General features: G+C 34.9%; 1 protein-coding gene across 1 annotated transcript in view; it reads right to left on the minus strand.

Moving 5' to 3' along the window:
* Nucleotides 1-6,542: 6,542 nt before the first annotated feature.
* The window catches only part of LOC108003317 (division abnormally delayed protein), an 84,836-nt gene continuing 63,924 nt past the window's right edge, over nt 6,543-27,454 (minus strand). The window contains exons 6-8 of the mRNA XM_017065483.3: nt 11,614-11,758; nt 10,435-10,639; nt 6,543-10,104 (exon numbers count right to left, since the gene is read on the minus strand). Of these exons, the coding sequence (XP_016920972.1) occupies nt 9,980-10,104; nt 10,435-10,639; nt 11,614-11,758 (475 nt within the window). The 3' untranslated portion in view covers nt 6,543-9,979. The remainder of the gene's footprint in view (nt 10,105-10,434; nt 10,640-11,613; nt 11,759-27,454) is intronic.

Here is a 27,454-nt window from a genome sequence, read left to right on the forward strand (position 1 = left end):
TAAAATATTAATTTTAGTCAGTTCATTAAAGAAAGCAATACTTTTATATATCGATATCGAGCTTTTCAACGATAAGACTACATTTTGTACACACATTTCTTTAACGTGTATATTTTATTAAAAAAAATCGTATAAATTTGAACAAAATTTTTATATTTATTATAAAAAGAAATTAAAAATAAACAAAATAAGTAATTTCATCATTGCTTTAGTATTATCATATTAAAATTCGAGTTTGGATTGAGTTATATTATTTAATTCAATCATTTGTCGAAGTATTTTATTAATAAAAATGAATCTTTTATATATATATATATTTTATGGATATTTTATTTTTTTTTTTGATGTCACATAAAATAAATAATAATATAAAATCCAAATTATAAATTTTATTATAAATTATGATAAAAATAAATTATTTTTATTATCTTCTAATATTTACTTTGATAAATTAAATATAATGTTCGTAAAACTTAATGACAATCGAAAATAAATGGAAAAATTTTTTGCTATTGATATTGACAATATTCGAAATAAAATTTTAAGTTGTACGATATTTAATTTTAATAATTAAGTGTGCTATTTTCTTGGCAAATCTTTGACAGATTCAAAAAAAAAGAGAAAATAATAATTATTAATAAATTTATCGATAACAACTGTATTATATTATATAAACTTAAAACGATTCAATTTCATTAAAAATATATTAATGTTCATAATACATTAATAGGAAGAGATCGAAAATGATCAAAAATATAATGCAGTTAATTCGATTTATTGATTATAAAAATAACGAAAAAATGAAGTATGCATTAATTTCGTAACCTAATTGTATAATCTTTCATTGAAGAACGTGATGTTTTAATTTTTTACAGGACATGTACGGAACATTTAAATAGAATAGTTCGCAACAAACGAATAAAAATTGTACCAATATAAATATATACTTTATCCGATTCTATGAAGTAAGAATTTTTTTTTCCTATGAATAGTATTTTTATAATTCCTCATTTAATCATTTCACAAAAAAAATTTGATCCGTTTAAACGAACTATTATGATCGCGTTAAAAAATGCAATATTTAAACGAATTATTTATTTATTAAGCTTGAAAATCGGCGATCAGTATGTCTATTATCTTTAATCGAGATTTTTAAATGCGTACGTTCAGTAATAAACAAAGTGAGAAAAAACAATTTAACAATTATGAAATTGGAACAAGCTGTTCTTTCTAACGCGTGCCATGAAAATGGATTTTTCATTACAGTATTATTACGATTATTTTCCAAAATTCTTGTTGAATCGATCAACTACATACACACACACACGTGCACACACTCATGCGAACAGAGTATCTTTTTAATAGCTTTCAACTTTGTTTTATTATTATTGTCCATTCATGTACATGTATGTACAGACGCGAGGAAACAAACAAATTCTTTCGACGTTGAACAAAACACTTTTTGAATTCGTTGTATCGAATTCATCGATGCTCGATGACGCCATGTTCGAATTGATCATATTCAATTTCCTCGGCACTTCCTCGGTCGAAATTTCCGTTTCACTCTTCTCTAGGATCATCGTAATCGTGAAATCGACTCGATAGTTGTTTCGTTGCGAGGAGTTTAAGCGATATAAATCGTTCAAAGAATGGGAAAATTGTTCGTGGCGCGTGAAGGATGGAAGCGGACCGACTTTTCGTTTGTATATATATATATGTATATATATACACATATATATATACATATATATATATACATAGAAAGCACAAGTCGGAACGAATTCGGCCATGAGATCAGTATCGATAGTTGCGTCGGAAAATATTGCGATTAGCGAAGCGAGTTTCGAGTTCCATTCTGAAAAAATTGGCACGAACCAGGGGACGAATAGTAACGCTGACGTGTTCGTTTTCGTTTTTATGTTGCTTGTTTCGTACTGTGTTAATGTTAAGAGGCAATTCAATTATAATATTCGTGTCATTAAAGAAACGCAAATGAACGAAAATTACATTTGTATCGAAGTTTAATTTTAATTGTAATTTTAATTGCAGATTAGAAAGCTATGAAGAATTATTAAATTTAACCATGTGATATATCAATTAATATTTTGCATTCAGATATTTTTAACCAAACGCAATTGTTTTATTGGCAATTAAAATTTGTTGCTTTCTATTATTTTTTTAAAATTAAGACGAGGCAAAGGATTGAAGTGTCTCCTAACATGGTATTATATGGCAACATTTTTTGTACAGGAAATTAAATCGTGACTATCACGTTACGATTATTAATTATTTCATAGACAATGTATTACTTTCTCCATTGTTGTTACATTTTTTTTTCTTAGTCTTAACAATATTAATATTTATAACTATGTATATGTATATATATATATATATATATTTATATATATATATATATATGTATATTAAATGTATAACACATAAATACTGCACACATTCACTATATACAAGCTCCCTCGACTTCATTCTCACTCTTACTTGTTCATATACATCTCCTTTTCCCTCCCTTTTTTTTTCTTTCCTTCCTTTCGCCATGTTCATCGGTAATCGTTGGAAAGAGTCCAGACTGTTCCCTCGTTGCACGATTCATTACGTCTATGCGCGGAAAAAGTACGGGAAAATTGGATTATATATCAATTGTATAAATTGTAAGATCACAATTTTAATCGATATTTTAATACGCAATATATTCAAATCCGAATTTTTCGAAATTTTAAGTCAATGAAGGAAATTGTTTTACTTTTCTTTCTACGAACACATTGGTTACACATCGCGATTTGTGTTTAAAAAATAATTAAAAAGTCACGTTAATCTATTTGATGATGATAATTGTTTTGCATTTTAAATTTCTATAAATGGATTTTAAATCTCGTTAATAATTGGATTATTTTCGTGCTGAATGATGGAGAGTAAAATGGAATTTTGAAATTTTTATGTCGTTTGATTTCGAGAAAATTAAATATTGATATTTAATATCGATCTCTCTTTATACATATAAATCATAATATTTATAAAGACGATTAATAATATGTTGTATTTAATATTACGTGGATAAGGCAGTTATCTGTTTTTGGATTAACGTGTTAATATAAATATTTTTATACATTTAATGTATCATAATTGGTGGATAGTTAGTCTTTAATGTCGCTGCATTATCTTTTAATTCGTAATTTCCTTTTTATATTATTATTATTATAATTTACTTATAACTCCTTTACGATTGCTCGATATGTTACTTATTCAAATATTGTGCAGAATATTTTATTAAAATATTTCTGGATAAAATTTTTTACAACGGATACAGTTATACAGTAATATATAGATTACTTTTAAAAAATGGAAAGATAACAATTCAATGCGTTTAATAAAAGTATAACAATCAAATATATTGCATTAAAAGATTTTATATAATCAATTATATATATGTTATATTTAATTTATTTTTACAAGGACGTTTAAAATTTAACTATAACAATAAAAGTGCGAATAATTTAATTTTTGTTTTTTTATACAATACTTAAGAAAAAGTACGATTCTAGAAATACGATAATATTATACAAGATAATTTCGAACTCATCGATATTTCCACCATCGTTTTGTGCTTCGGGATAATAATAAAAATTTGAAATCAATTTTCTTACGAATTCTTTTTACATATTTTATATATTCATTTGAGCGTTTTGCAAATTAATCTTTTCGATTTGTACGATTTTGCATTGATATTTAACACACGTACAAAAAAAAAAAAAAGTTGAATATCTCATTTCTCGAACTAAAATCAAATTAACGACAACTGTAAACCTAGGAACTTAATTATTAAAATATATTAAATAGATTTCAATTAAAATTCCTTCGTTGACGTGTGACAAGCTGGCGCTTGTTAACGAAACGCGATGTAATAATTTTTCAAATTTATCGACTCGCGTTTAATCACCTTGCGGACATTTCGACGATATAAATGTTCCATTAAAACGCAAAGTTATAACGTTTGCGAAACAAGAGTTCCTCCCCTCCCCTCTCCTTCCCCCTCCCAAAAAACTGGAAGTATAATTTCTAAGCGTTGGTATTACGAATTTTCACGATGTTTTTAACGAATATACACGGCTCCGCGCGGAATGTTGAACGTGGTATCTGCTAATATCTGTTTTAATCGGGCAGCATCGATAAATGTTTCGCATAATACCGTATCGTAAATTTCATCGTATAATTAAGAGTAACCGCGTTGAAATTAAATTTTTCAAACTTGAATCTCCTTATCGTACGATCGTATCGTACGAAATATCAAACGAAATAAATAGATAGAATCGCGAAAATTTGGATCGTATCTCTCGAATATAGATAATAAAAATTATTTATCGACAACGAATAATCCTCAATACTTTTACTTTTCTTTCCTGTTCGGAAAAAAGGAAAAAGAAAAAAAAATATATATTATCGATAGATCTGACAGCACTAGTTAATACGATCGGTTTTATTAAAAAAAAAAATGGCGGCTAGCAATCGATCGATATCCATTCGAAGTAGGGATTCGATCGGTCGTTTCCCAATGTGGCTGGAATACTTTTTTTCACTTAATAAATTGCCGGTCTCGTTTCGTTTAATCAAGTTCTATTTTCGAGTGAAATTCATTAATGCTTTTAAACTAACGTAAATTATATTATACGTGGCTACGATTTGACGCAAATTACTTTCTTCTACGACCAATTATAATTTTAATTCCGCTCTTGATTTTTGCATATATACGTATACACGTGCGTTTCAAACTTTTCTTCTTCTTCTTCCTTTTTTTTTTTTTTTTTTTCGTTCTACTCTTACCCTTACGCAATTTCTTACGCAAGCGATATACGATTGCACGGTTGCACTATGATTAACGTAACACGAGAAACATTGAATTAGGCGTTAAATTTGCGCGATTCACGCGATTTCCTCCCGTTCTAAGCGTTAAACGTTATATATTACGACGTTATAGCGTTAAACGGGGAAAATTCAAAAATTGGTCTATCGAGTACGGATTTTGCGCGTTTCTTAATTCGTTCTCTAATAATCTCTCTACTTTTCCCTACTTTCTTTCTATATTCTGATGTTATATTCAAGCGGCAGGAAGACGGTTAGATGCTCGGTTAGACGGTTAACGGTGTAACGCTTTAATTAAATTCGCCATTCAACGTTCAACGAGCCAATTTAAACGGGCACAATAAGTTTATTCGATGATCCACCAGCTGTTCGTTTGATTCCGCCCGTGTACCCGTTTGTTCACGAGGGACGAATTTTTTCTTTTTTTTTTTTTTTTTTTGTTGAATCGACGTGTTCGAAGCATCAACACAGTTTCTGTTTCATTTTAAATATATCACTTTTATTTAATCGCCATTTCTTTCTTCTTTTTCTTTCTTTTCTTTTTTTTGATTTTTTTATCTTTTATTCTCAGTGTAGCACCACAAAAACATGTATAACAAAGAGCATTATAAATAGATGATCGATTTTTTTTTGTTTTTTTTTTTTGTTTTTTTCTTCGTAAAGTGTCAACGAGTGCTTTGATAAATTGAAAAGCAGGAGCAACACAGAATCGAAGGAATCGAATGTAAGGCCACTTTCCTTCTTCGCCTTGTGTGTATATATATATATATGTCTGTGTGTACGTGTGTATGTGTGCGCGCGTTAAAAAAACGACTGCACACAATTCACGGGAGGGAGAAGTTGTTTGACATTTTTAAAATGGTGGAGGCAGGGGAGAGGTAGAGGGTCATAAATTAATATCATTCGCGATCAAAGGGGGAAAGGGGGAGGGCGGGGAGGGTCATCATTCGTAACATTGGTGCGCAATTCGATACGAATTTTTTTTTTTTCCTTTTTTTAAGGGCGATTCAATAATTTTCTCGCAATCCGCCCGACAAAGGGAACAATTTACAATATTAAATTTTTTTTTTTTTTTTTTTTAAACAATTAACACCGACCTGAATCGCGCTAAATTTCACTATTTATCGACTGGCTTCGAATTTTCGTGTATCTCTCCTCGCAATTTCTTTACAATAATTGTTTCAATAATTGTACGAAACGATAAACGTGTTTTTTTTTTTTTTTTTTTTTTTTTAAGCATTCCGTGCGACTTCTCGGGATAAAAATAATGATCGAAATATAAATGGATATATCTCGGCAGTTTCGTTACAATATTATCAGATTCGTTCCATCGGAATAATTTCAAGAAAGGCGAAAATAACAGAAATGATAGAATTTTTATCGATGATATCACGTATCCATCTATATTTTTAATATTTTTCCGAACGAATGGAAAAATCGTGTACGTTTCGCATGTCAGATAAGAAATTTTTCTTTTTTTTTTAACAAAAGATACACGAAATTACTCATGGAACGATAATATCGACTGTTGCCATATATATAATTATATATAAATGGCTAGAGACGAGTCGGATTTGCCAGCCGATTCGTCGAATTAACGATTGTATCGAACGATAAAAAAAAAAAAGAAAAAAAGGGAATTGATCTTGTTGAAAGTGCAAGAGCATCGATAAAAATCAACTAATTTTATTTGCCCTGATGGACTAGTTTCTTAGCGCTTTTATAATTAATTCTAATTAATTAAGAATTATTACAGAATTAAGAGAGAAAAAAAAACTTTCCAAAAGTCTGCTTGTTTAAAAGAATATAGAAATACAGTCTGGACTTTGTCCAAAGGGACAAAATTACTCGATATCTATTAGAAATTTCAAAAATGTTTGTCGTTTCGTTTGTCGTCTCTTCAAAATAGATCGCCACGAGGTTTAATTCGATTTCTTTTACGAGAGAGAGGCGTTACAAAAATTAGGAAAAAGGAGGGAAAGAAGAAAGTCGCTCACACGCGCTCACACTGGTCGCTTTTTCTTCTCAGCAGAATGAAATGCCCTGTACAGTTTTTTTTTTTTTTTTTTTTTTTTTATATCGACGATTTGGCTCTCTTCTTGTTTCCTTCTGTCGGGCGTGAGATGATGACACGACGTCACGGCCAGGGATATTGGAAAAAGGCACTAACCCTCAAAGATCCGAGAAATCAAATGTACAAAATCAGTGTGGCCGTATACGAGACGCATACGAGGTTACACCGACAGATTCCCGTCTCCATTGCTCTTCCTACACACTTTGTTACACACTATAGTCTACCACGGCAGCCAGGCCTAGAAAAATAATTCGTGCAATAATTAATCACGCGTGAAATACGCCTACCGATCGCACGTTTATTAAACGCGAAAGAAAAAGGGTGAAGGACGAATATCGATTTGGGAAATACGATAATTTTAATTTAACAAACGTAAAAATATTAAAAATAATCGACAATTTCACTTTGCAATTAATTGACGCACGAATACTTTCTCGACGCTCGCCGTAAGTCGTATTTTTTTTTTTAATCGAAAAGCAAACCGCCAAAATCTAAATCCGCTTCGAAGCTTAGACGTCTAAAACGTTGACGCGATTTTTCTTTTGCTTTTTTTCTTTTTTTGGCACTTGAAAACACTCTAAATACCAAACAAGGTATTGAATGAAATTTCGAAAAAAAAAAAACGGTTGGTCAATGATCCGAACGATGACACGATAAAAAATTATGGCACGTATACAACTCCCGACTACAAACCTAACCTCTTCGCTTTCTCGAGTAGCAGTACCGTCGAATCGATCGTCTTTACGTTACATCGAATACGAGAAACCGAAAGTTTCCCAGGAATTTGATTTCGAAACACCGTTCGTCATATCTCCTTTCAACGATTAGACGTCCAAGAACGAGTTCTTGATTCTCTCGAACCATCCAATCTCGCATACACAAATTTCGTCCGATCGAATCGTTCACAGCGTATGATTAAAAAAAAAAAAAAAGAAAAGAAAAGAAAAATCCATCTTGCGAATTCTTCCTTCTTCAGATTCGCGTGGAAACTATCCTTGGACGATGTAACGATTGTTTGGATCGAGAACGAAAGAAGTATTCGATCGTATATATGTCCGAAAGTAAAGTGGCGACCTCGTTCGAAGCGAGAAGAAAAACACCTTTGGTCGCGCAACTGGCATTTTGGCAGTTAGCTTCGTTTATATGGCATGCACACGCGATATCACTGGACGAGAATAATTTTAAACCCGTCATTATAGTTCGTGTATCGGCATCGGCGACAAAAAAAGCGTCACCGCGAACGAGAGGCAATTCGTGCGTGACGAAGAACAGTGCAAAACGCGAGGCACAAGGATCGAAGTCACGGTTGTTTTTTTTTTCTTTTTTCTTTTTTTTTTTTTAAGGCTTCGCTCGTCGCGAAACCATACACTTGGAATCGCTAAAAGCGAGAAATCTCTTCGCGGCGTTTACTTATTATTGCTGTTCGTTGCTGCTGCTGCTGCTGATGCTGCTGCTCTTAGAATCGTCGTACTTTCAGAAAGGAAAGGATATATCTTTGATCCTGTTTCGCAGTATAGTATAGTATAAATATCGTTTTTGTAGTTTTCATCATTTTTCGATATTATGGCGAGAAAGAAATATTTTTCCAGATTCTCGTCTCTGTGTGTCTTCACTCTCTCTCTCTCTCTCTCTCTCTCTCTATGTTGAATATAATTTTCTCGTATAATTGTTTCTCATAGAATTATGCGAATTAAACGTATGTTTATATTTACCTCGTATTTCGCTCAATTCGCTTTTAATTTTTTTTAAACATGATTTTCACTATGATGTCGCATAAATAAAAAAGTACAAGGTAATTAATCTCTCTCTGTCTATCGTAAAATTACTATTCTTTTTCCATCTTTCCTTCCTCTCCGTTCAAATCCGATTTTCCACAGGCCGTAATGTCCCTTGTGCGTGGATTATCCCCTCCAATTTAGTATACAAAACGGGTCAACTTCTTTCTCGCCGCGAGAAACAAAACAAAATAGCGCTGCTCGGCTTTTTCGCAGCGTAATAATAATAATAATAATAATAATAATTATAATAATTATAATAATAATAATAATAATTATAATAATAATAATAATAATAATAATTATAATAATAATAATAATAATAATAATAATTTTCTCGTCGAGAATGGCTATCGTAAAACAGGAATATGGATATAATAATCTCCGCGTATATTTTTCGCATCGGCATTCTCGATCGAATTTTTTTCAATTCCCTCCAGACACAGAATTTTTCGCTCTACACTAACTAAATTACAATTCTTCCCTTCTTCCGTATCCTCCACTTTGCAAGCGACAAGACGCGCGACGTCCTCATTGTTCCTTCGAGTTCTTCTCCCCAATTTTTCATTCTCGATCGTTCGAACACAGGACGCGATCCATCGTGCACTTTCGCTTCCGGCTATTCAATACCACATTAGGCTACCAAGAGAACGTAAGTAGCAGCGGTTCCTTTTTCTCTATGCGTTTAACGATCCTCTGGGAAAAAATATCTTCGTCGTATGCTCGATCGTCCAAAAATGGATCACTCTCTCTCTCTCTCTCTTTCTCTCTTTCTTTCTCACTCTCACTCTCTCTCTCTTTCTCTCTCTTTCTCTCTCTCCCTCTCAAACTTGGAATAAAAAAACACAGTCTTGATTCGTTCGCTCGTTCGCTCGATCGATCGTACATATCGATCGATCGATCGATCGATCGGCACGCATTCGATTCTTCGAGTCACGAACAACGAAACAGATTAATCCCCCGTTATATAGTTCCCGGACAATTTTGCTTGCAGCTCGCTTTGTCCCGGTCAGGCGGCACGATATATATATATATATAAACTATAAAGCAGATTTCGTAAGATTTCGGAATCGGATCGATCCATCCCTCGTGTCGAGTAGGATCATCCTATTCCCCGACGCGGGCACCAAAAATCGCTCTCTCTCTCTCTTTCTCTCTCTCTTTCTCTCTCTCTCTCTTTCTCTACGTGTTATCCTAGATCGCGGCTACGAATCGAGAAACGAATCGTTCCCTTCTTTCCACATCCACGCTCCGCAACTTAAGCGATCAACAACGGTGCACAACAGCCAATAATCGCCATCGAAACGATGGACGAAAGCAGGATGATGCTCGATCCAGCGCCGGCCGTCGCTGGATTCTCGTGATTTGTCTTCAGCATCGGATCTGTAATAAACGAACGCGTATAACTTTCTCATTTGTCCCCCAATTTTTTTTAAAATAATAAAATTCAAGCGTAATTGTTCGTAAGTGTAATTGGAGAGAAATTCGATCGGTTTGACATTAAATAATCAATTGTTTAAACTAAATAATTCTAACCACATCGATTTGTCAATTTCGAACAAAATGATTTTTCGAATCGCCACTTCCAATTTCACTTTCACTTGATGAAACTAACAAGATTGAAATTATACAATTCGATCGTCTTGCGTTCAAATTCGATTCTAAAAAAAGAAGGGGGAGGGGGAGTGGAAAATTTCGAATCGAAATTTTTACCAGGTGTGGTGGGTCCCATTCCGGATCCAGACGCCTCCTCGTCGTCGTGGTCATAACCGCGCACGTCCTCGTCGTCGTTATCGATGTCCTCGTCTTTGTTTTTCTTATTCCATATAGGCCGATCGCCGCTACCAGAACCATCCAAAGCCTCGTCACCGAGCAACGTTCCGCTGTCGGGCGCAGACGCCAACTGAGACTGCAATATCTGTCGAGCGAAAACGACGGTTACAACTTTTTATTAACGAGAATTTTCGATTTCCGTTTTTTTTCCGTCTCGAGAGCGGAATGAGCCATTACTTTCGCTCGCATACTTTTCAGGGCGAGCTCGCTTCGTTTTCCAGATTGTTAATCCTCGACTTTAAGGTTAACGTTTTGAACGTATCGTTGCACGCATGCGCCTCGTAGACGCTCGCTTGAACCGCTTGACGTTGTCTGCGCCCGGAAGGTACATTTGGATTGCACAAGGATTAAACGCCACCATCCGCATTTTGCTTAAAGCGATATTCGCGTTTAACTAATAATCGCAAGATTACGCGAAGCTAAAGTGGCGAGGAATGGCCTGTTACGGTTCGTAATTACATATACCGACCGATGCTATTGTGTTATGGGGAGTGTAAAGAAGGATTAACAATGACTAATTCGTGATATATATATATATATTTAATTATAAATTATTAAAACTTGACGATTCTTCGTAAAAAAAGAAATATTTCTTCAAGTTCCAAAATTATAAAGAAATTATAAAAAACGAATCTAATCTTATTTTCACTCTCCTAAATGGTTAAAATTGAAATTTGAAAATTTCTCGAGTATAAAGTCTGATAAAGCTACTCTGATCAAAGTCCAAAAAAATTATTTCGAAAATTGCGGAATATTTTGAACGATAGAATAAATCATATAAATATAATATAAAAAACAAATCTAATCTTCTTTTCGCTGTTCTAAACGGTTGAAAAATTCGAAAATTTCTCTTTAGCATAAAGATAACCTGATCTCGATCTGATTCTCGATCGGTTCAAGCATCAAGCGTTACATTTTGATCAATTTGAAGAGACGATCGCGTCTCCCCGATTCGAGGCACAAGTCGAAAACAGGATGTGAACGAGAGACAATTGAATCGGAAACACGGTCAGCCAAGGCTGAGCCGAGGAACAAATTACAGTTGGGCATGGAACTCACCTGATTAATGTGCCTCAATTGATCAATGAGCACGCTGGTGTTCGCGTTGCCGTAGGAAGCCGTCGTCGGCGACATCGTCGTCACGGTGAACTCCGGGTTGTACCTCTGCGCCGTCAAACTCGAGTCCGCCACTGTCTTCGTGTATCTTGGTGAGAGAGAGAAGAGAAACGTATGGAATCAGTATAAAATTTAATCCAAGTTGAACTTACGAATAAGTTACTTTAATTATTTATTCTTCAAATAATAATAATAATAATTGGAAATAATTGGAATTTGATCTTTGTGAAGCGAGGAGAGCCAAGGGGATTTTATTCTATTTCTATCGTTGTGATATTTTTTGCAAAACATAAATAATAATAGTTACATCGAGAAAATAATAAGAATAGATCGAGAATTATTTTATAAGTAAAGTTTTTTAAAAAAAAAATTATTCTCGCCGCTAATTAACCGCTTTTTCGCCGAAATTCTTGTTTTTATCTTCGCTTAAAAGGTGTAACGATAGTCGATTTGGTCGACCCTTACGCGAGCCTCGATGCAGAAGTAATTAAATTAAACTTCCAATTAGTTGTAGCTTGGGAGGTTCGTTGGCAGGACAATGGAAAATTAACTTGCAACGATTAGAGATTAAGAGGAGGAGGAGAAGTTTTTGTTTTCTAACTATCTATAGCGTAGTATCAAAAGTTTTCGAAATTTAAAAAAAAAAAAAAAAAAAAATGATAAAGAAAGGGATTTGACACGAATTGCAAAGTTAAAAATCGACGTACGATCGAACGAAACGAAATTAATTCATCCGTGGCGCAAGTGCGATTTAAACGACTCGCGTCGTGACTTTAATAGACGTTTGTTACACGCTCGATCAACGAGTTTCGCAAATATAGAGATGTTAATTAAATTAAGGAAATTTATATCCGTTTCGTTCGATAATTTTCGAAACGAAAGAATTACGAAAAAAAAATATCACGTCTCAATCTACTTTTACAATCAATTTTCTGTATTTATATATACAGAATAATATTTAACCGAAGATAATCGTTAAATAATAATCGACCGCACAACCGAGGGTTACATAGAATCAGAAATACGACGATAATTGGGCAGAGCCAATATTAGCAAAATTAATCTCAAATTGGTCCGTAATCGATTATCGTCGTATAATTTACAATTATAATAGTACGTTATACGAACTCTGCAACAGATGCAAATGTAAACGAATGATTTCGCGAATTGATATCTAGATTACAATTACAATCTCCATTATCTCTCTTCGCTTCGCTTTCCATATCGCTAAATACGCGATAAATTATCTTTTTGATCGAAAGGACTCTCCCATCGATCCTATATTTCTCATCGAACAATAAATCTCGATTTTTCAATGAGAAGCAGAAAGCCTAAAATTTCTCGGCAACGCTTTATCGGCAACAATCGAGTTGTTTAACGACTCGGTCGGTAAATAAGGGAGCGGTTAATTAACCGAGAAGAACGTTGGTAAGCAACAATTCGCGGAGTTGAAACGCGTGAAAAAACGGAAATTCACCGATATCTTGATTCGCGCGAGACAGAAGGTACGTTTCTATTTGCGTTAGTTATTCTCGTCTCCAGCAGAAGGCATTCCGCGCGCCATTTCATTAAAAACCACACGCTTTCCCTTTCCATTCCTCCTTCTATTCTTTTACACCAAGGCGTACAAAAATACAGCGATCGAGACGTTTCGATTAATTCGAAACGAAATGCGTTCACTTCAAGTGTCGATTTTTCTTCGAATCCTCCCTTCTCTTTTTCCTTCTCCACGTGTTTCCCGAGCAAAGAAAGCTCCTGGCGACATTTTGATCGATCGACTCGGTTCTCCCTCTCGCGTGCAAATTGATATAGAATCGATGATCGATCGCGCTTTTCGGCCAAATTGAACAAGAAATTTGATTAACTTTGCACGCCTCGTTAGCGGCTCGCTCTCATTTGCATTTGTTTATCCGTTCATTTTGTAACGATAATGCTCGAATAATATCGAATTACGCGCAAACAACGATCCGCTCGTTAACAAACACTTCGTTTGCGCTTTAACCGCGTCCCTTTAATATTTTCCAAATATCTTTTCTCTTTCGCGCCCCGAGAAAATAATTCGGCCGAGGATAAGATCAAAGGTGACGAACAGGCCAACATTTTATGAGCGAGCATCGCAACTACCGCAGCTGCAACTTCTTCTCAATGCCGGCCATTCACGCATACACACGCACCAAATACGCCTCTTCGCTTTGCTTCAACTTTGCATCTGTCTCACACTCCCTTCCCGTTTTTTACACCCTTGTACACATGGTTTGTTTTCCAATTTTGAAAATTCCAAGACGATCCTCGCCAATGGAGATCATGTGTTGAGAAAGATTCAAAACGAATGGAATATCGCGTATAAATAATTTTACAAATCTAAAACATCCATTCATCTAAATTAATCATAATTTTGACAAGCTATTTTAACCAAATATCCTGGGAGAAATTTCTCGAAAAAGATGTGAAGTCTTGAAGTGGAGGCAATTTTTGCGAATAGAGGTGAATCGCACATATCGGAGAGAATGGAAGAAGGTTTCGAACCAGTTTTTGCTTCCCTTCTCTCGTTTCTGGAAATTGCATCGGAAGCGAATTATGCTCGTTAACGAGCGAGAGAGCGCGAGAGATCGCCACGAGACCGATGACTCTCGTTGCCTTCGCGTCGTCGTACGCCGAAATCGAGGAGAAAAAAGAGAGCGAGAACGAAAGCGAGAGCGAGAGCGAGAGAGAGAGAGGGAGAGAGAGAATGGCGAAGCTCGGATGGGTAGGATGGTGAACACGACGGCCGTTCAACTGAAATTGACACGAGAAGGAGGAAAAGGAAAATAATAGGAAAGCAGCGGGGACAAAGGGTGGGGGTGGATGCTCACCGAACCCGGAACCGACAGAGAGCGGACATGACAGACTTTGAGAGGCGGATCGCATTTAACGCGGCTACGAGAATAGCCGAGAATCCTCCAGATACGCGAAGATTGACTTAATTAGCGAGCAGAATCACCCATCTCGACGCATGGTTGAATAACGAGGAAAAGGAAAAAGAAATAACCAGTTATCTTTTTCCAACGAGATTTAACCGAGTCTTTTGAGATATCGAGAGGACCGATGTCGAGATTTTTCCCTGCGTCTGATACAACGAGAGAACACTTTATACGATCAATCGTACAAACGAAATGTTTAAAACACTTCGAGCGTCGGGAAAGAAGTACCGACGAACTTTCCATAACGTGGATTAACATTTCTCCCTGGAATTTTTATTTATTAATGAATATTCTCGAATAAAATTATTAGATCGTATCACATGAAATTACTGTTTTTATTAGTCGGAAGAAAAATCATATATATCTTCGAAACTGTAATAGATTCTAATTGACCTATTTCATTTTTTAAAAAACTTTGTGATTTAGCGCGAAGAAATTCTTCGAACGATTACAACTTCTCGAGTGTCGAATATTTTATATTTTGGAAACAACTATAAATGGCAAAACAAGTGATAATCGGTTGATGAAATATCTGGTGAGTGTACGCGATCAAGCATTGTCATGCAAAAGAATAGATCTATTTCTATTGATTAATGCGAGTTATTTCTTAATCAATTACTCGGCAATATGCTGAATTTTTGAAACAGTATCTCATCGATAAAATTTTTTTCGAACGCTAATCTAATTTCGATATGCATTGTGACTCAGCTTGAACTCATATAGAAATGATATTCTAAATTCGTTCACTTTTTAAAAAATAATTAAAATAAAACAACAAAGAACTTATTCCATAAAAGAAATGTAAGGAAACAACGTCAAGATATGCTAAGCAAGAAATATAGGTTAAGTAGAGTTTACAAGTCGCAGTCGATTGTTACTTGTTCTGAAATTGACAACTTCACGTGGTATAGTTCACTAGTCTCGCGAGTCTGATTGGTTAACGTGAAAGGAAACGCCTATTTTCACACGCATTTTTCTTTCTACCGTGGTATTTGTCACATATACCAATCCAGAACAACGATCTGTATTTAAACTTCAAGCGTAGCATAAGCATAGAATCTAGAGAATTTTATCGATATAATATAAAAATTTGTTTATTTCTTATTAATAATTTAATTCCAGTATATCAATTTATATATTTCAATCTTGGATGATATAACTTCATGAAAATTAAAATAATTTTTATGATTTTAAATATTTATCAAGATTGTTGACAAAACGTTTAAATTGAAGATAAGCAAGATTTTTTTTCATTAGTGAATTACACTAATTTTTTTTTTACATTATTCGAGAATATTCGTCGATAAACAAAAATTTCAAGGAGAAAGGTTAATCCACGTTATGGAAAGTTCGATTTAATAAAATCGTTTGTACATTACGACTGTACACGATACCAAATCGTATAATTCGACAAATATCGAGATAACGATACGAATTCGGCAATACACGGTTCCACCGATGAAATCGATTCCAATGCTTCATCGTATTAATTACCAAAACGCTATCCGAAATACTAAATCTGTCTTACTTGAAATCATTTATGCGAATTTCTAGCTATAGAAATTTTCCACCATTTTATCCGCTCGATTTCGCGTTTATTTAACGTTCTATTACACGTTGAATTAAAATACACGGGGGGAAGTGAAATATAGATGAAATTCATATTTAATTAGCGATCGAACGTTCCACGTTCCTATCTCGTTTGTCGCTTCAAACGAGCGCCAGATTGTGGTACTCGGGAAATTATATTAAAATTGATCGGTGTGTACCCAAACGATACAAGCGATCTCTGTTCTTGTGATATACACAAGCAAACTATTTTCAGAAGTTTGATAAAGCTCTCTTTAAATTTACATGCTGTTTGTTGCCAAGTTCCACATACTTTTCCGTCTACTTTACCGACGGTAGTCTTATCTTCTTATTTGCAACTTGTATTAAACTTGTTTCCTTCTTTAGAGGAATGCGAAACGAATAATTGGTTTATCGAAATGCATAATTCAACTGCATTTTTCGACTTCGCCTTTCCATTCCCGTTGATATAACAAATATAACTCGTAATATTGGTAAATCACGCGTTATTTCCTACGAAAAGATTTCTTTTTAACAATTTCGTTTCATACAAGATAATCACTCGAATAATTGAATACAAATCTTTTTCATTTACGGCTACTAATTTAGAAAATTTTACGAATCTCTTCTATGCGTTATTGCAACTTTTGTGTCATAATTTTGACGATAAATAACCAGGGCAGTGGTTCTCAACTATTAAAAATTTTACTAAAATTTTCACACATTCGATTGCTACGATTTCAATAATTTTTCGTGATAAAATTCTATTAGCTTGAAATATATAAGAGGCTTCGTAAAGTTTTCCAACGAAACGAAGCACTCCAAGTTGATTTTTTATCCTCCCCTCCCTTTCCTGAAAAAGGGAATTACTTTTTTTCTTTTTATTTTCGAAGAACGTTTCGAAACCTGTAGTTCACTTGACCTGGAAATTTCGCTCGTCCTCGCTAAATTTACATTTGAAATTTTCCCTGGCGGAAAGGAAGGGCGGAAGCAGGCGGGGGAGGGGGAGATTGGCCGACCTGAGACAGTCGAAGGAAGGAAGAAACAGCCGGTTCTTTCTTCCTCGAACGTGGCCAGCCTTCAATCATTGAGATGAAAGGTATCGCCGTTGCATTTGCAACGATTGCAAAAGGATCGACTGGCGGGTATTAGGATCCGCTATGAAAGGCTAAATCTTGGTAATGCGTCATAATAGCGATCGAATCCACGTTCGATGCGAAACGTGCTCTTTGTGTTTGAAACTCGACTAATGTAATAAGAATTTATAAATGGAAGTAAAATATGGATTTAAAAAAAAAAAAAAAAAACGTATCTAGAGATTAATTTAATTTAATCTATCTTTCTACATTTCCAAATATTTCAAAACTCCCCCCGTGCTGAGATAAAAAATTGAATTTTTCAAAACTTACACATTTCCTGCGAGGGAAAAATCGTGAAATTACGAAATTCGATCGAAATCTCGTACGTGAAAATTCAATTAAGACTATCAACGGGCGCGATTCAAGATTCCTCTCGCGCGAGGCAACGCAAATCGATCTTTTAATAATATAACGCGGCCATTGTGACCGAAGAAATAGCTCGAAGCAAAGGCTTGCGCTATTTGCCGCGTTTTTAATAAGAGACGAGCCGATGCAATTACGCTCTTTTTAAGGTCTCCGCGCAATTTCTATGGATCCGTTGAACGGAACAGAAAAGGTGGTGGAGAGGTGCGCGCCACGACACATGAAACATTTGTTCCTCGAGTGGCTCGGACTCGTTTAAACCTCTCGCTTCGAACTTTTGTTTCGAGCTTCCGTCCCACTGATACGAATCGCGTGGAACAAAGGGGAGAAGAGATCGGGTATGCGTATATACGTGCACGTGTACGGTAAACGGTATAAATCTTATCAACCATGATACAATTTTCCCCGTACGTTATTCTCACCAACAGCGCTTTTAAAGGATCGAAACTCGTACGTGCTCACGATCAAGCGTTCCATTAAGGTGAAAAACTTTTGAGAGAAATCTTCTGAAAGATTTTTGAAAGAATCTCCAAAATTTATCGTGGGATGCAATAATTGATGAACGATAATTCGGGGCTACGTGTTGTACGTGTTTAAATATCCTCAAAATTTTGATTTCTCGTGTTCTTGAAAATTCGAAAAATAAAATCGAAAGTTACAAAAGTGTAGTTTTTTCATTTATTTTCTTTCGCGAGGATTATAAATCATCGTCAATTTTTAATATCCTAAAAATGATTAATTTTTCATAATATTCGTACAATTCGTTTATTTTTTTTTTTCGAGAATTTTGAATCATCGTCAATTTTTGAATATCTTCGAAATTTTGATTTCTCTTCGAAAATTCGATAAATAAAATAAATAAAAATTACAAAATTGTAGTTTTTTCGTTTATTTTCTTTCGCGAGAATTTTTAATTAATTTTCCAAGTTTTTATTTATTCGAAAATTACAGAAAACTACAGAATATAGTTTGATCATTTATCTTCTTCCGCGAGAATTATAAATCATCGTCAATTTTGAATATTCTAAAAATAATTAATTTTTCATATTATTGAAAAATTCCAAAAATAAAATTAAGAATTACAATTTATGTATAGTTTCGTCATTTATCTTCTTCCGTGAAAATTTTGAATCATCATCAATTTTGAATATCGTAAGAAAGTTTTGATCTCCCAAAAAATTCAAATTTTACTTTTTTTTTGAGAATTTTGAATATCCTAAAAATAATTAATTTTTCATATTACTGAAAAATTCCAAAAATAAAATTAAGAATTACAATTTATGTATAGTTTCGTCATTTATCTTCTTCCGCGAAAATGTTGAATCATCGTCAATTTTGAATATCCTAAGAAAGTTTTAATCTCTCAAAAAATTCGAAAAATAAAATCAGGATGTCACAATTTATTTATTTATTTTTTTCGAGAATTTTGAGTCATCGTCAATTTTTGAATATCCTCAAAATTTTGATTTCTCGTGTTCTTCGAAAAATAAAATCATGATCAAGAATCATAGATTACATATAATTTCGTCATTTAGCTTCTTTCGCGAGAATTTTGAATCATCGTCAATTTTTGAATATCCTCAAAATTTTGATTTCTCGTGTTCTTCGAAAATTCGAAAAATAAAATCAAGAATCATAGATTACGTATAATTTCGTCATTCAGCTTCTTTCGCGAGAATTTTGAATCATCGTCAATTTTTGAATATCCTCAAAATTTTAATTTCTCGTGTTCTTCGAAAAATAAAATCAAGAATCATAGATTACAGTTCCGTTATTTATCTTTTTCCGCGAAAATTTTGAATCATCGTCAATTTTGAATATCCTAAGAAAGTTTCTCTCAAAAAATTCGAAAAATAAAATCAGGATGCCACAATTCATTTATTTATTTTTTTCGAGAATTTTGAATCATCGTCAATTTTTGAATATCCTCAAAATTTTGATTTCTCGTGTTCCTCGAAAATTCGAAAAATAAAATCAAAAATCACAGATCATGTACGAACGTGAGTTTACGTAGTTTCGTCATTTATCTTCTTCCGTGGAAATTTTGAATCATCGTCGTTGGAAATTGCTAGTGGAAAAAAATAGATACGTTGGTCAGCTCTTCTAGTTTTTTTATCGCGAAATTCCGATCGCAAGTATTTAACGACTCGATACGAGTAACACATCTCGAATTCGCTTAATCATGTATCTTATCGAGCACAGTGATGTATGTAATTCATTAATAACGTTCTGGAAACCGGCTGATCACATAATAAGCGCATTGAGTCCCGAGCAGTACCGGGAATTTCTTGTAAAAATGGGTGCTCGAAGAACTACCTGAATTTCCAGCTTCCATAATTAACGACCACCTTTTCTAATTAACTGTCAATCCCTTATCACGAGATTTATAATCTATTTTAGACGAACGAAAAATTTCGCAAATGACGTCGTAACGATGAAAAAGTAAGAGAGAAAACGTTTAATTATGCAAAAAAAATTTTAACGATAATGCGAGTTTTCATTTTTGTCACTAGTTTGTCACTATACTCGTTTTAAGGTACGTAGTTTTTGGCCCTGATATATCGTGTTATCGTGAGTAAACGGGCATTCGCGGTTTTTTAATTAATGCCGTGACAAACAGGTTACGATTTGGATTAAAATTACGAGAAAAATAATGATTCGATTCGTTTTTTTAATCTGGGTACACCGATTCATATTTGTATTTTTGTTAAATCCAATTTTAAGAGTTGGGTCGATAAAGTGATCGCGTTTTTAAAAGTAGCGTTTTTACGTGTATAAAGTGGCCATGATTCTTCCATTAATATCGTCGAAGTGGTCCTGTTTTTGGATCTCCAAGTGCAGCTATAAATGCTGCAAGAGAGTGATTCTTCCAGATCAACCTCTTCTAGCTATCTTTTCTTTTTCAGCACTCCTAAATATATGTTGGCAAAAAATACTGATAAAAAGTTTGCGCGTGCGAATATTTTTTTTTTTAATTGTCGCAGTAATTGCTCGAGAAATCATTACGATTCTAGATAAGAATATAAATTTATTCGATACTCTTACTTCATGATATATTAATAAAAATTCCACTTCACTTCTTTAGAACGAATAACGATGATCGTTCCCAAAGTTAAAAATTAAATTTCCTATACAATTTTATTCGAATTCATTTTTTTTTTCTTATTAAGAGAGTCTCAATGCATAATCATCTCGTGGCGAGAGGACCATACCAATTGGTATATTAGAAAAATTACAAAGATTATAATTTGAATAAACAACGCGCACACTGTCCGATTTGAACTTGGCAAGATACTTTTTACGTGTTTAACCACTTAGTTCGGACCGTGGATATCGTATTTCACGCACTTGCCGCGAGATCTTTGTCGAATGTCGCGGACATCGATCCGTCGCTTGACGGTGACCTTCGCAATGAATGTTTTTTTCCATTTGGGCACGGGAGCCCGTTAATGGTGTCTCGCGTGCGATTGCGTTGTTGATCTTGCTCGCTCAATCGTGTCCTAGGAGAAATTCATGGCTTAATTTTTGAATTTTTTCGAATTCTAAATTGAGGATGTAATTAAATTGGAATTTCCTTCGGGTATAAATTAAACTTGTTTTTCAAGATCGAGATCAAAAACAAGAGTAAACAAAGTTTCAATTCTCGAATAATCTATCCACGCTGATGATGAATATCCTCGGATACATTAATAAGAGCGGATGTTTTACGCTTTGATAAAGTTAAAATTTATGAAACTGAACGCAGTTACGCTTTGCTAATTTCGTATAGAGCAGCGTACAGTGCACGGGGCAGTTTGTTGTCTCGCAGGCGAGAAGATTAATCTCGAAAGTAATAACTTCATTTTTGTACCAATTATAATGGAACGTGTTAACTTTTTGCATCGCTTCGTGTTCTATATTAATTAAACGCTTTGTATCAGATATTTCTCACTGATGCGTAGTAAGTTTAATCCAAATTTATGACTCGACATTTCGAGCAACTAATTTTTCGACAGTCTTGGATCATTTCCATTCTTTATTTACGAAATAAAACTAGCCTCCTTCGCGTGTCAACGCGTGAAAACGTATCGAGCGTATTTTGCGAACACGGATCTCTTCTCGACATCCTCGGTGATAAGAACTTGAATTCTTCCCCGTCATAATTAACGACACTCCGCGTAATTAACCCGCTCGTCTTCGATCCCAATGATCTATCTATCTCCGCGTCCAGAACAGAATCCTGTGGAACGAGCGAGCCTCTCTGTACGAGGCGAGGTATATATACGCTGCGAGCTAGAAGAAAAGAGAAAAAGAGCGGTGAAAAGGATGAATGGAGGAAAGGGGAGAGAGAGAAAGAGAGAGACTAGACTGGGAGGAGTGGGGTGGAGGAAATGGAAGAGACAAGTTGGTGGAACGAAGCGGGGAAGAGCGGAAAAAGCGGTTAGGAGAAAGTGAAATAAAGAAAAGCGGGTGAAAGGGAGAGACGGGCGGAGGGAGAGATAAAGAAGAGAGAAAAGGTGCACCGTTGCGCACGAAGCTAGGTTCCGCCCGCGGGATTATTAATCAACGAGCAGGCGGCGCGGAGCTCTTTAAGCCACCGTCACACCGAAACCACCAGGCTACGATGATTACGAATTTCTGCCTCTCCCCCATACTTCTTTTTCATTCTTTCATCCCGAAAGAGCCAATCAACCGGTGACTCGCGAGAAATTAACCGTGGAACGCGATCGATAAGGAATGCGTTTAACCGCCGCCCTAAAACCTATATATCTATCCACTGTTTTGTTCGAGAGCAAGTGATCGATACCTTGCACGTTTTGAAGCTATAAATTTTAATCTTTTAACAAGCTAAGGGCAGGCATAAGGATGATTCGTCGATCAAACAAACTCTCGACGAACTCTTTTTTATCTACAACAGGTTTTTCGAGCACAAATTATTCCATTTATTTATTTACATATTGCGTGCAACGAGTAGAAAGCAAATTTGTTACGATAATTATCGTAATTCGTTGTGTTCCATTATATTGTTTTCACTACAAATATTCCAAAATTACGAAAGCAGCGTGTACAACGGACGATCAATAATTGAAAATATAATTTTATGCAAATTTGAGAGAAAGAAGCACAGAGAGCCACATGCGTGCAATGGCGCTTTAACGGTATTAATGCATCGCGTCTAATTGAACAAGAAACAGGTCGATAAAACGCAGCCGAGGAGAGTTGCGGTGGAGGGAAAAAGGAAACGCCACCTGTTCCACGAAGGCAAGCGAGAAACTAGTCCGAGAGTCTCGAAAACCTAGACTGGACTGGACTGGACTGGACTGGACAGTGTCGTATAAATCGCGGACGATTACCGGCGCAGACAGGAATGCCGTTCGCATGCCATCGAGGCTCGAGAAAGAGAGGGAGAAAATCTCGGAACCGACGTCTAGTATCTCACGATGGAAATCTAAATGAGATTCGATCCGTCGAGGAAGCCTTCCACGATTCAATCCTCGTAGCCAATCGAGGGAAAAGTGAAACCGTCTTTCTCGCCCTCCACGGTAATTCGATCTGATCTGAACGTGGGCTTACCTTTTTTTCCTTTTTTCTCTTTCTTCTCCGAATTCCCGCTTTCACACTGGCACGATATTGCCAAATTTTCGTAACATTTTGTTATATATAAAAATAACAATATTACACTTTACATCTATTTACGTCAATTAACCTAACTAACCTAACTAACCATATTTACGAAAATGAACAAGAAAATTCATTTTTCAACATATACGATCCTTTTCTTTCGAGAAATTCCGTTTTTCAAGCATTTCCGATACTTTTGCGAATTTCTCATTTCGGAAAATTTACATACACGTTTCTTTATCTTTAATCTTGGAATATTTCTCGAATATTATAAAATGTCTGCCGCGTTTCTTCCTTTCCATCCTATGAACTGTCAATGAAATTTATTTTGCCGATAAGTTAGTCCGCGATTGAAAAATTTTTATCACCGCCATCTCGCGTTTGGACGCTCGAAGCTCTGATTTGTTATTAACATAACAGGATGCGCAAGGAGGTATTCGACTTCACGTGACGTCACAGAGAAGGAGAGCAATATTGTGCGAAAAGGACGGATTAAGGATAAGGACGCCATATCGAAAAACTATTAATTATTCGCTTTTAGCTGAAAAATTTTCCTACTTTTAAGCTCGCATCTTGATGTCGAAACATCGGGTAATCTTCTCGTGTTAAATTTAACGTGAAATTCTTTCTAATTAATTATTTATTAACGATTATTTCGAAGAATGTCGCAGTTGCGAACTTTCATTTCGGATTCGATCAAAGGACAACAAAATTGCGCATAAAATTTATATGTAAATCTAAGGAAGGAAGTAAAGTTTCAAATGTACACAATAATATTTAGAAATAAATCTTATAATAATAAGAAATTAGTAAAAAAAAAAACTACCATTGTTATCGATCTTAATATCACATATTAATTGTTAATAAACAATTAAGTAAGAAGAATCTCGCTTTAAAATTGATACGAGAAACTCTAGTTACAAGATGCAAGTTCAAAAGTGCGGAAATTTTGATTAGAAAACGAGTAATTAATATTTAACATGGCGTCTTTGATGCCATTAAACAGTGCGACGCGTTAATCGTCAATAAACAATTAATTAGAAGGAATTTCGCGTTAAAATTGATAGGAGAAACTTATTTGAAATTCTAGCTTCCAAACGCGAGTTTAAACAGTGCAGAAATTTTGAGTAGGAGACGAATAATTAATGAATTTTCCATGTAGAGTCTTCGATGTATTAAAAATTATTACTCGTTAATTGTTGATAAATTAATGGAAAAGAATTTCTCGCTAAAATTAACGTGAGAAACTTTTTTGAAGATTTGGTTTCAAAAAGCGAGCTTAAAAGTACGGAAATTTTTCAATAAAAAGGGAATAATTAATAATTTTTCGATATGGCGTCCTTATCCTTAATCCGTCCTTTTCGCACGATATTGCTCTCCTTCTCTGTGACGTCACGTGAAGTCGAATACCTCCTTGCGCATCCTGCTATGTTAATAACAAAGCTTCGATGTTTAAACGCGAGATGGCGGTGATCAAAAATTTTTCAATCGTGGATCAATTTATCGACAATATAATAGACACGGTTAAAAATTTACAAGCTCGAAGGAAGGAAAAAATAACAAAAAATATATTTTTGTTATTTCACACGTCGTGTATATATACTTTCACGCAAAATAATCGAAGGGATACAATAATTCTCGTGAAGAAAAATTGCTCATAACGATTCATCAAACGGAATGGAAAGCGCTGTATCGCGTTCTTTATATCGACCGAACAATATCAATGTTGCGGATCGAATGAGTTCAAACTTCGAGAAAAAAGTTCGAAAAAAAATTATTCAACAGGTCTTCCTCCGAAATTACGCTTCGTTGAAAAAGTTCTATCGCTTTTACGCGAGATAGCTTTTTCGAGGTGATATTATAAAGAGGGAAGAATTGGTGGCGAAGTTTAAGACAAATTTTAAATGTATTTCTCTACAGAATTCGCATTAGCATAACGGATATAGCATGGTAATCGGTTCCATATCATAGATGCAGCGTTAAAAGCGAGGAAGCAAAAATTTCAAAATTATTGGATAATTTCCTATCGAATATCGCGTTTAATATTAATTTTAAATTCATTTAAAATCATCGTATTTCTCTTTTCCCGCGTTTGAAATAATTTGTAGATGGAGGATCATCGGTCATCGACGACAAACAATTATCGTTACGAACGTGCGAATAAATTGCCAGCAGTTAAAGGAACGGCGTTATGCACGCGAACGTTCTACAAATAATCGGACGAATTAATTCAACCGGCAGAAACGAAAGTTCGCACAGTTAACGTGACGATAGGCCATGTTTCTTCCCCATTCAACAGTTCCACTTCCCGTTATCGCCGACACTTTCCTTTTACACAGAACGATCTGTGCATAATCGGAGGAACGAGTAAAAGCTCATCCCTCAGATTTATCGAACGAATTTGATGGTATTGTCGTTGGAGGGGGGGAGATGAGAGAGAGAGAGAGAGAGAGAGAGAGAGAGAGAGAGAGAGAGAGCAGAAAAAGTAGGGGTGCGTTATCTGTTGTTTCGCGCTTGTTAATGCGCTCATTTCGTTAATGCGTCACGTTTCTTCCTTTCCCTTTTCATTCGCGCAATCAACTTTGATTTCACGTTGATGAGAAAGGGTATTTAAATATGTATCGTTACATTTTTTTCCCCTTTTTTTTTTTTTTAAATTATCTTCACCCTACACGAGGTTATTATCGAAGGGAAGATTGAAAGATTCGTAGGAACATGAGTGAAGAAATAATGCGATATACTTTGAATATTTTCTACTTTTTTGCATATCAATGTGCATTTTTTAATCGAACATCCGCAATTTAATTACACGTATTTCATATACTCGAGCAAAATATCGTAATAAAAACTGTAATTATTAAGCTATTAAACGAGACTTTCCCCTCCTGTTCTTTCCCCGTTTTATCACCTCCTCTCCCCCGTCTTTTCTTCCCGCCCTATCCCCTACAGGAAAAATTCGAATATAATCTTCGGGATTGCTACGAGGATTTATGGAACGAAAACGCGGAACTGCTCTTGTACACTCGTTCGAAAGAAAAGGTATCGCGTGGAACGAGATTGAACGGCGATAAAGGCCGAAAGAGAAGAGGGCGCTGAAACTCGAAAAACTGTACGAAGCGGAAGAGAGGAAAGTTGGAGGGGGGAAAAGGAGAAGGATGATGGCGAAACGTACGGTTCGAGAATACGTTGGACAGAGATGCGTGACAGAGGTCCTGGAAACGGATCGTATATTTATACGAGGAAATAAAAGGAAGTCGTCGCCCCAAGCAACAAAAGGGGGTATACGTTTCCATTTCGCGCGTCCTTCCTTTCGGAATTACTTCGGTTTGTCGGATGTAAAGGAATAAGAAAGTGAGAATGGAAGAAAAAATTAGTCGATATTACATTATTTATTTATTTATTTATTCGATTTCAAGGATTGTTAAATTATCAAATAATTCGTGTCTCCTCGATTCAGATATCGTTTGCTCGCACTGCAAACATGATATGATTGATTTTATAGTTTCTTTCTTATCGTTTATTCCTGCTGATTTCTTCCCAATACTTTCGCGACAGTTTTTTTAAACTTTAGTATCGTTTCATATATAACAATTCGTATTGGCAATTACAAAAGAGAAATCGATAATCTCATTTTTATACGCATTTTTATTTCTACCATGTCATAGTTATCGCACGTACTAATTCGAAACAATCTGTATCTAAATCTCGATGCATTAGGGTATAGATATTCAGAATATTTTAACGTATCGATATAATATAAAAATTTTTTATTTCTTATAATAATTACGATTTGTGACGATAATTTAATTTATAAATTTCGTATTTTGTATTCGAATATACGAATAAGCTAGACATACTATAGATAGTTTCAGCTTTCAGGCTTGGTGACTATTCTAACGTAACTTCATGAAAATAAAAATAATTTTTACGATAATTTCGAATGTTCAAATTATACCTCCTCTTTTATTACTGTGTGGTGCTGTGTCAGGATTGTCAACAAAACGTTTGAAGGACTTCTCTTACCTCTGCGCTGTTCTGCGAGACTTTTTTTCAGCAGTGAATATTGTTCATTGGTGGAAAGAAGTCTCGCGGAACGAACGCGAGTCTGATTGGTCAACGTGGAAGGAAACGCCTATTTTCACACGTATTTTT

This window comes from Apis cerana, linkage group LG5, assembly GCF_029169275.1.
Source record: "Apis cerana isolate GH-2021 linkage group LG5, AcerK_1.0, whole genome shotgun sequence".
In the NCBI taxonomy this organism is placed as follows: domain Eukaryota; kingdom Metazoa; phylum Arthropoda; class Insecta; order Hymenoptera; family Apidae; genus Apis; species Apis cerana.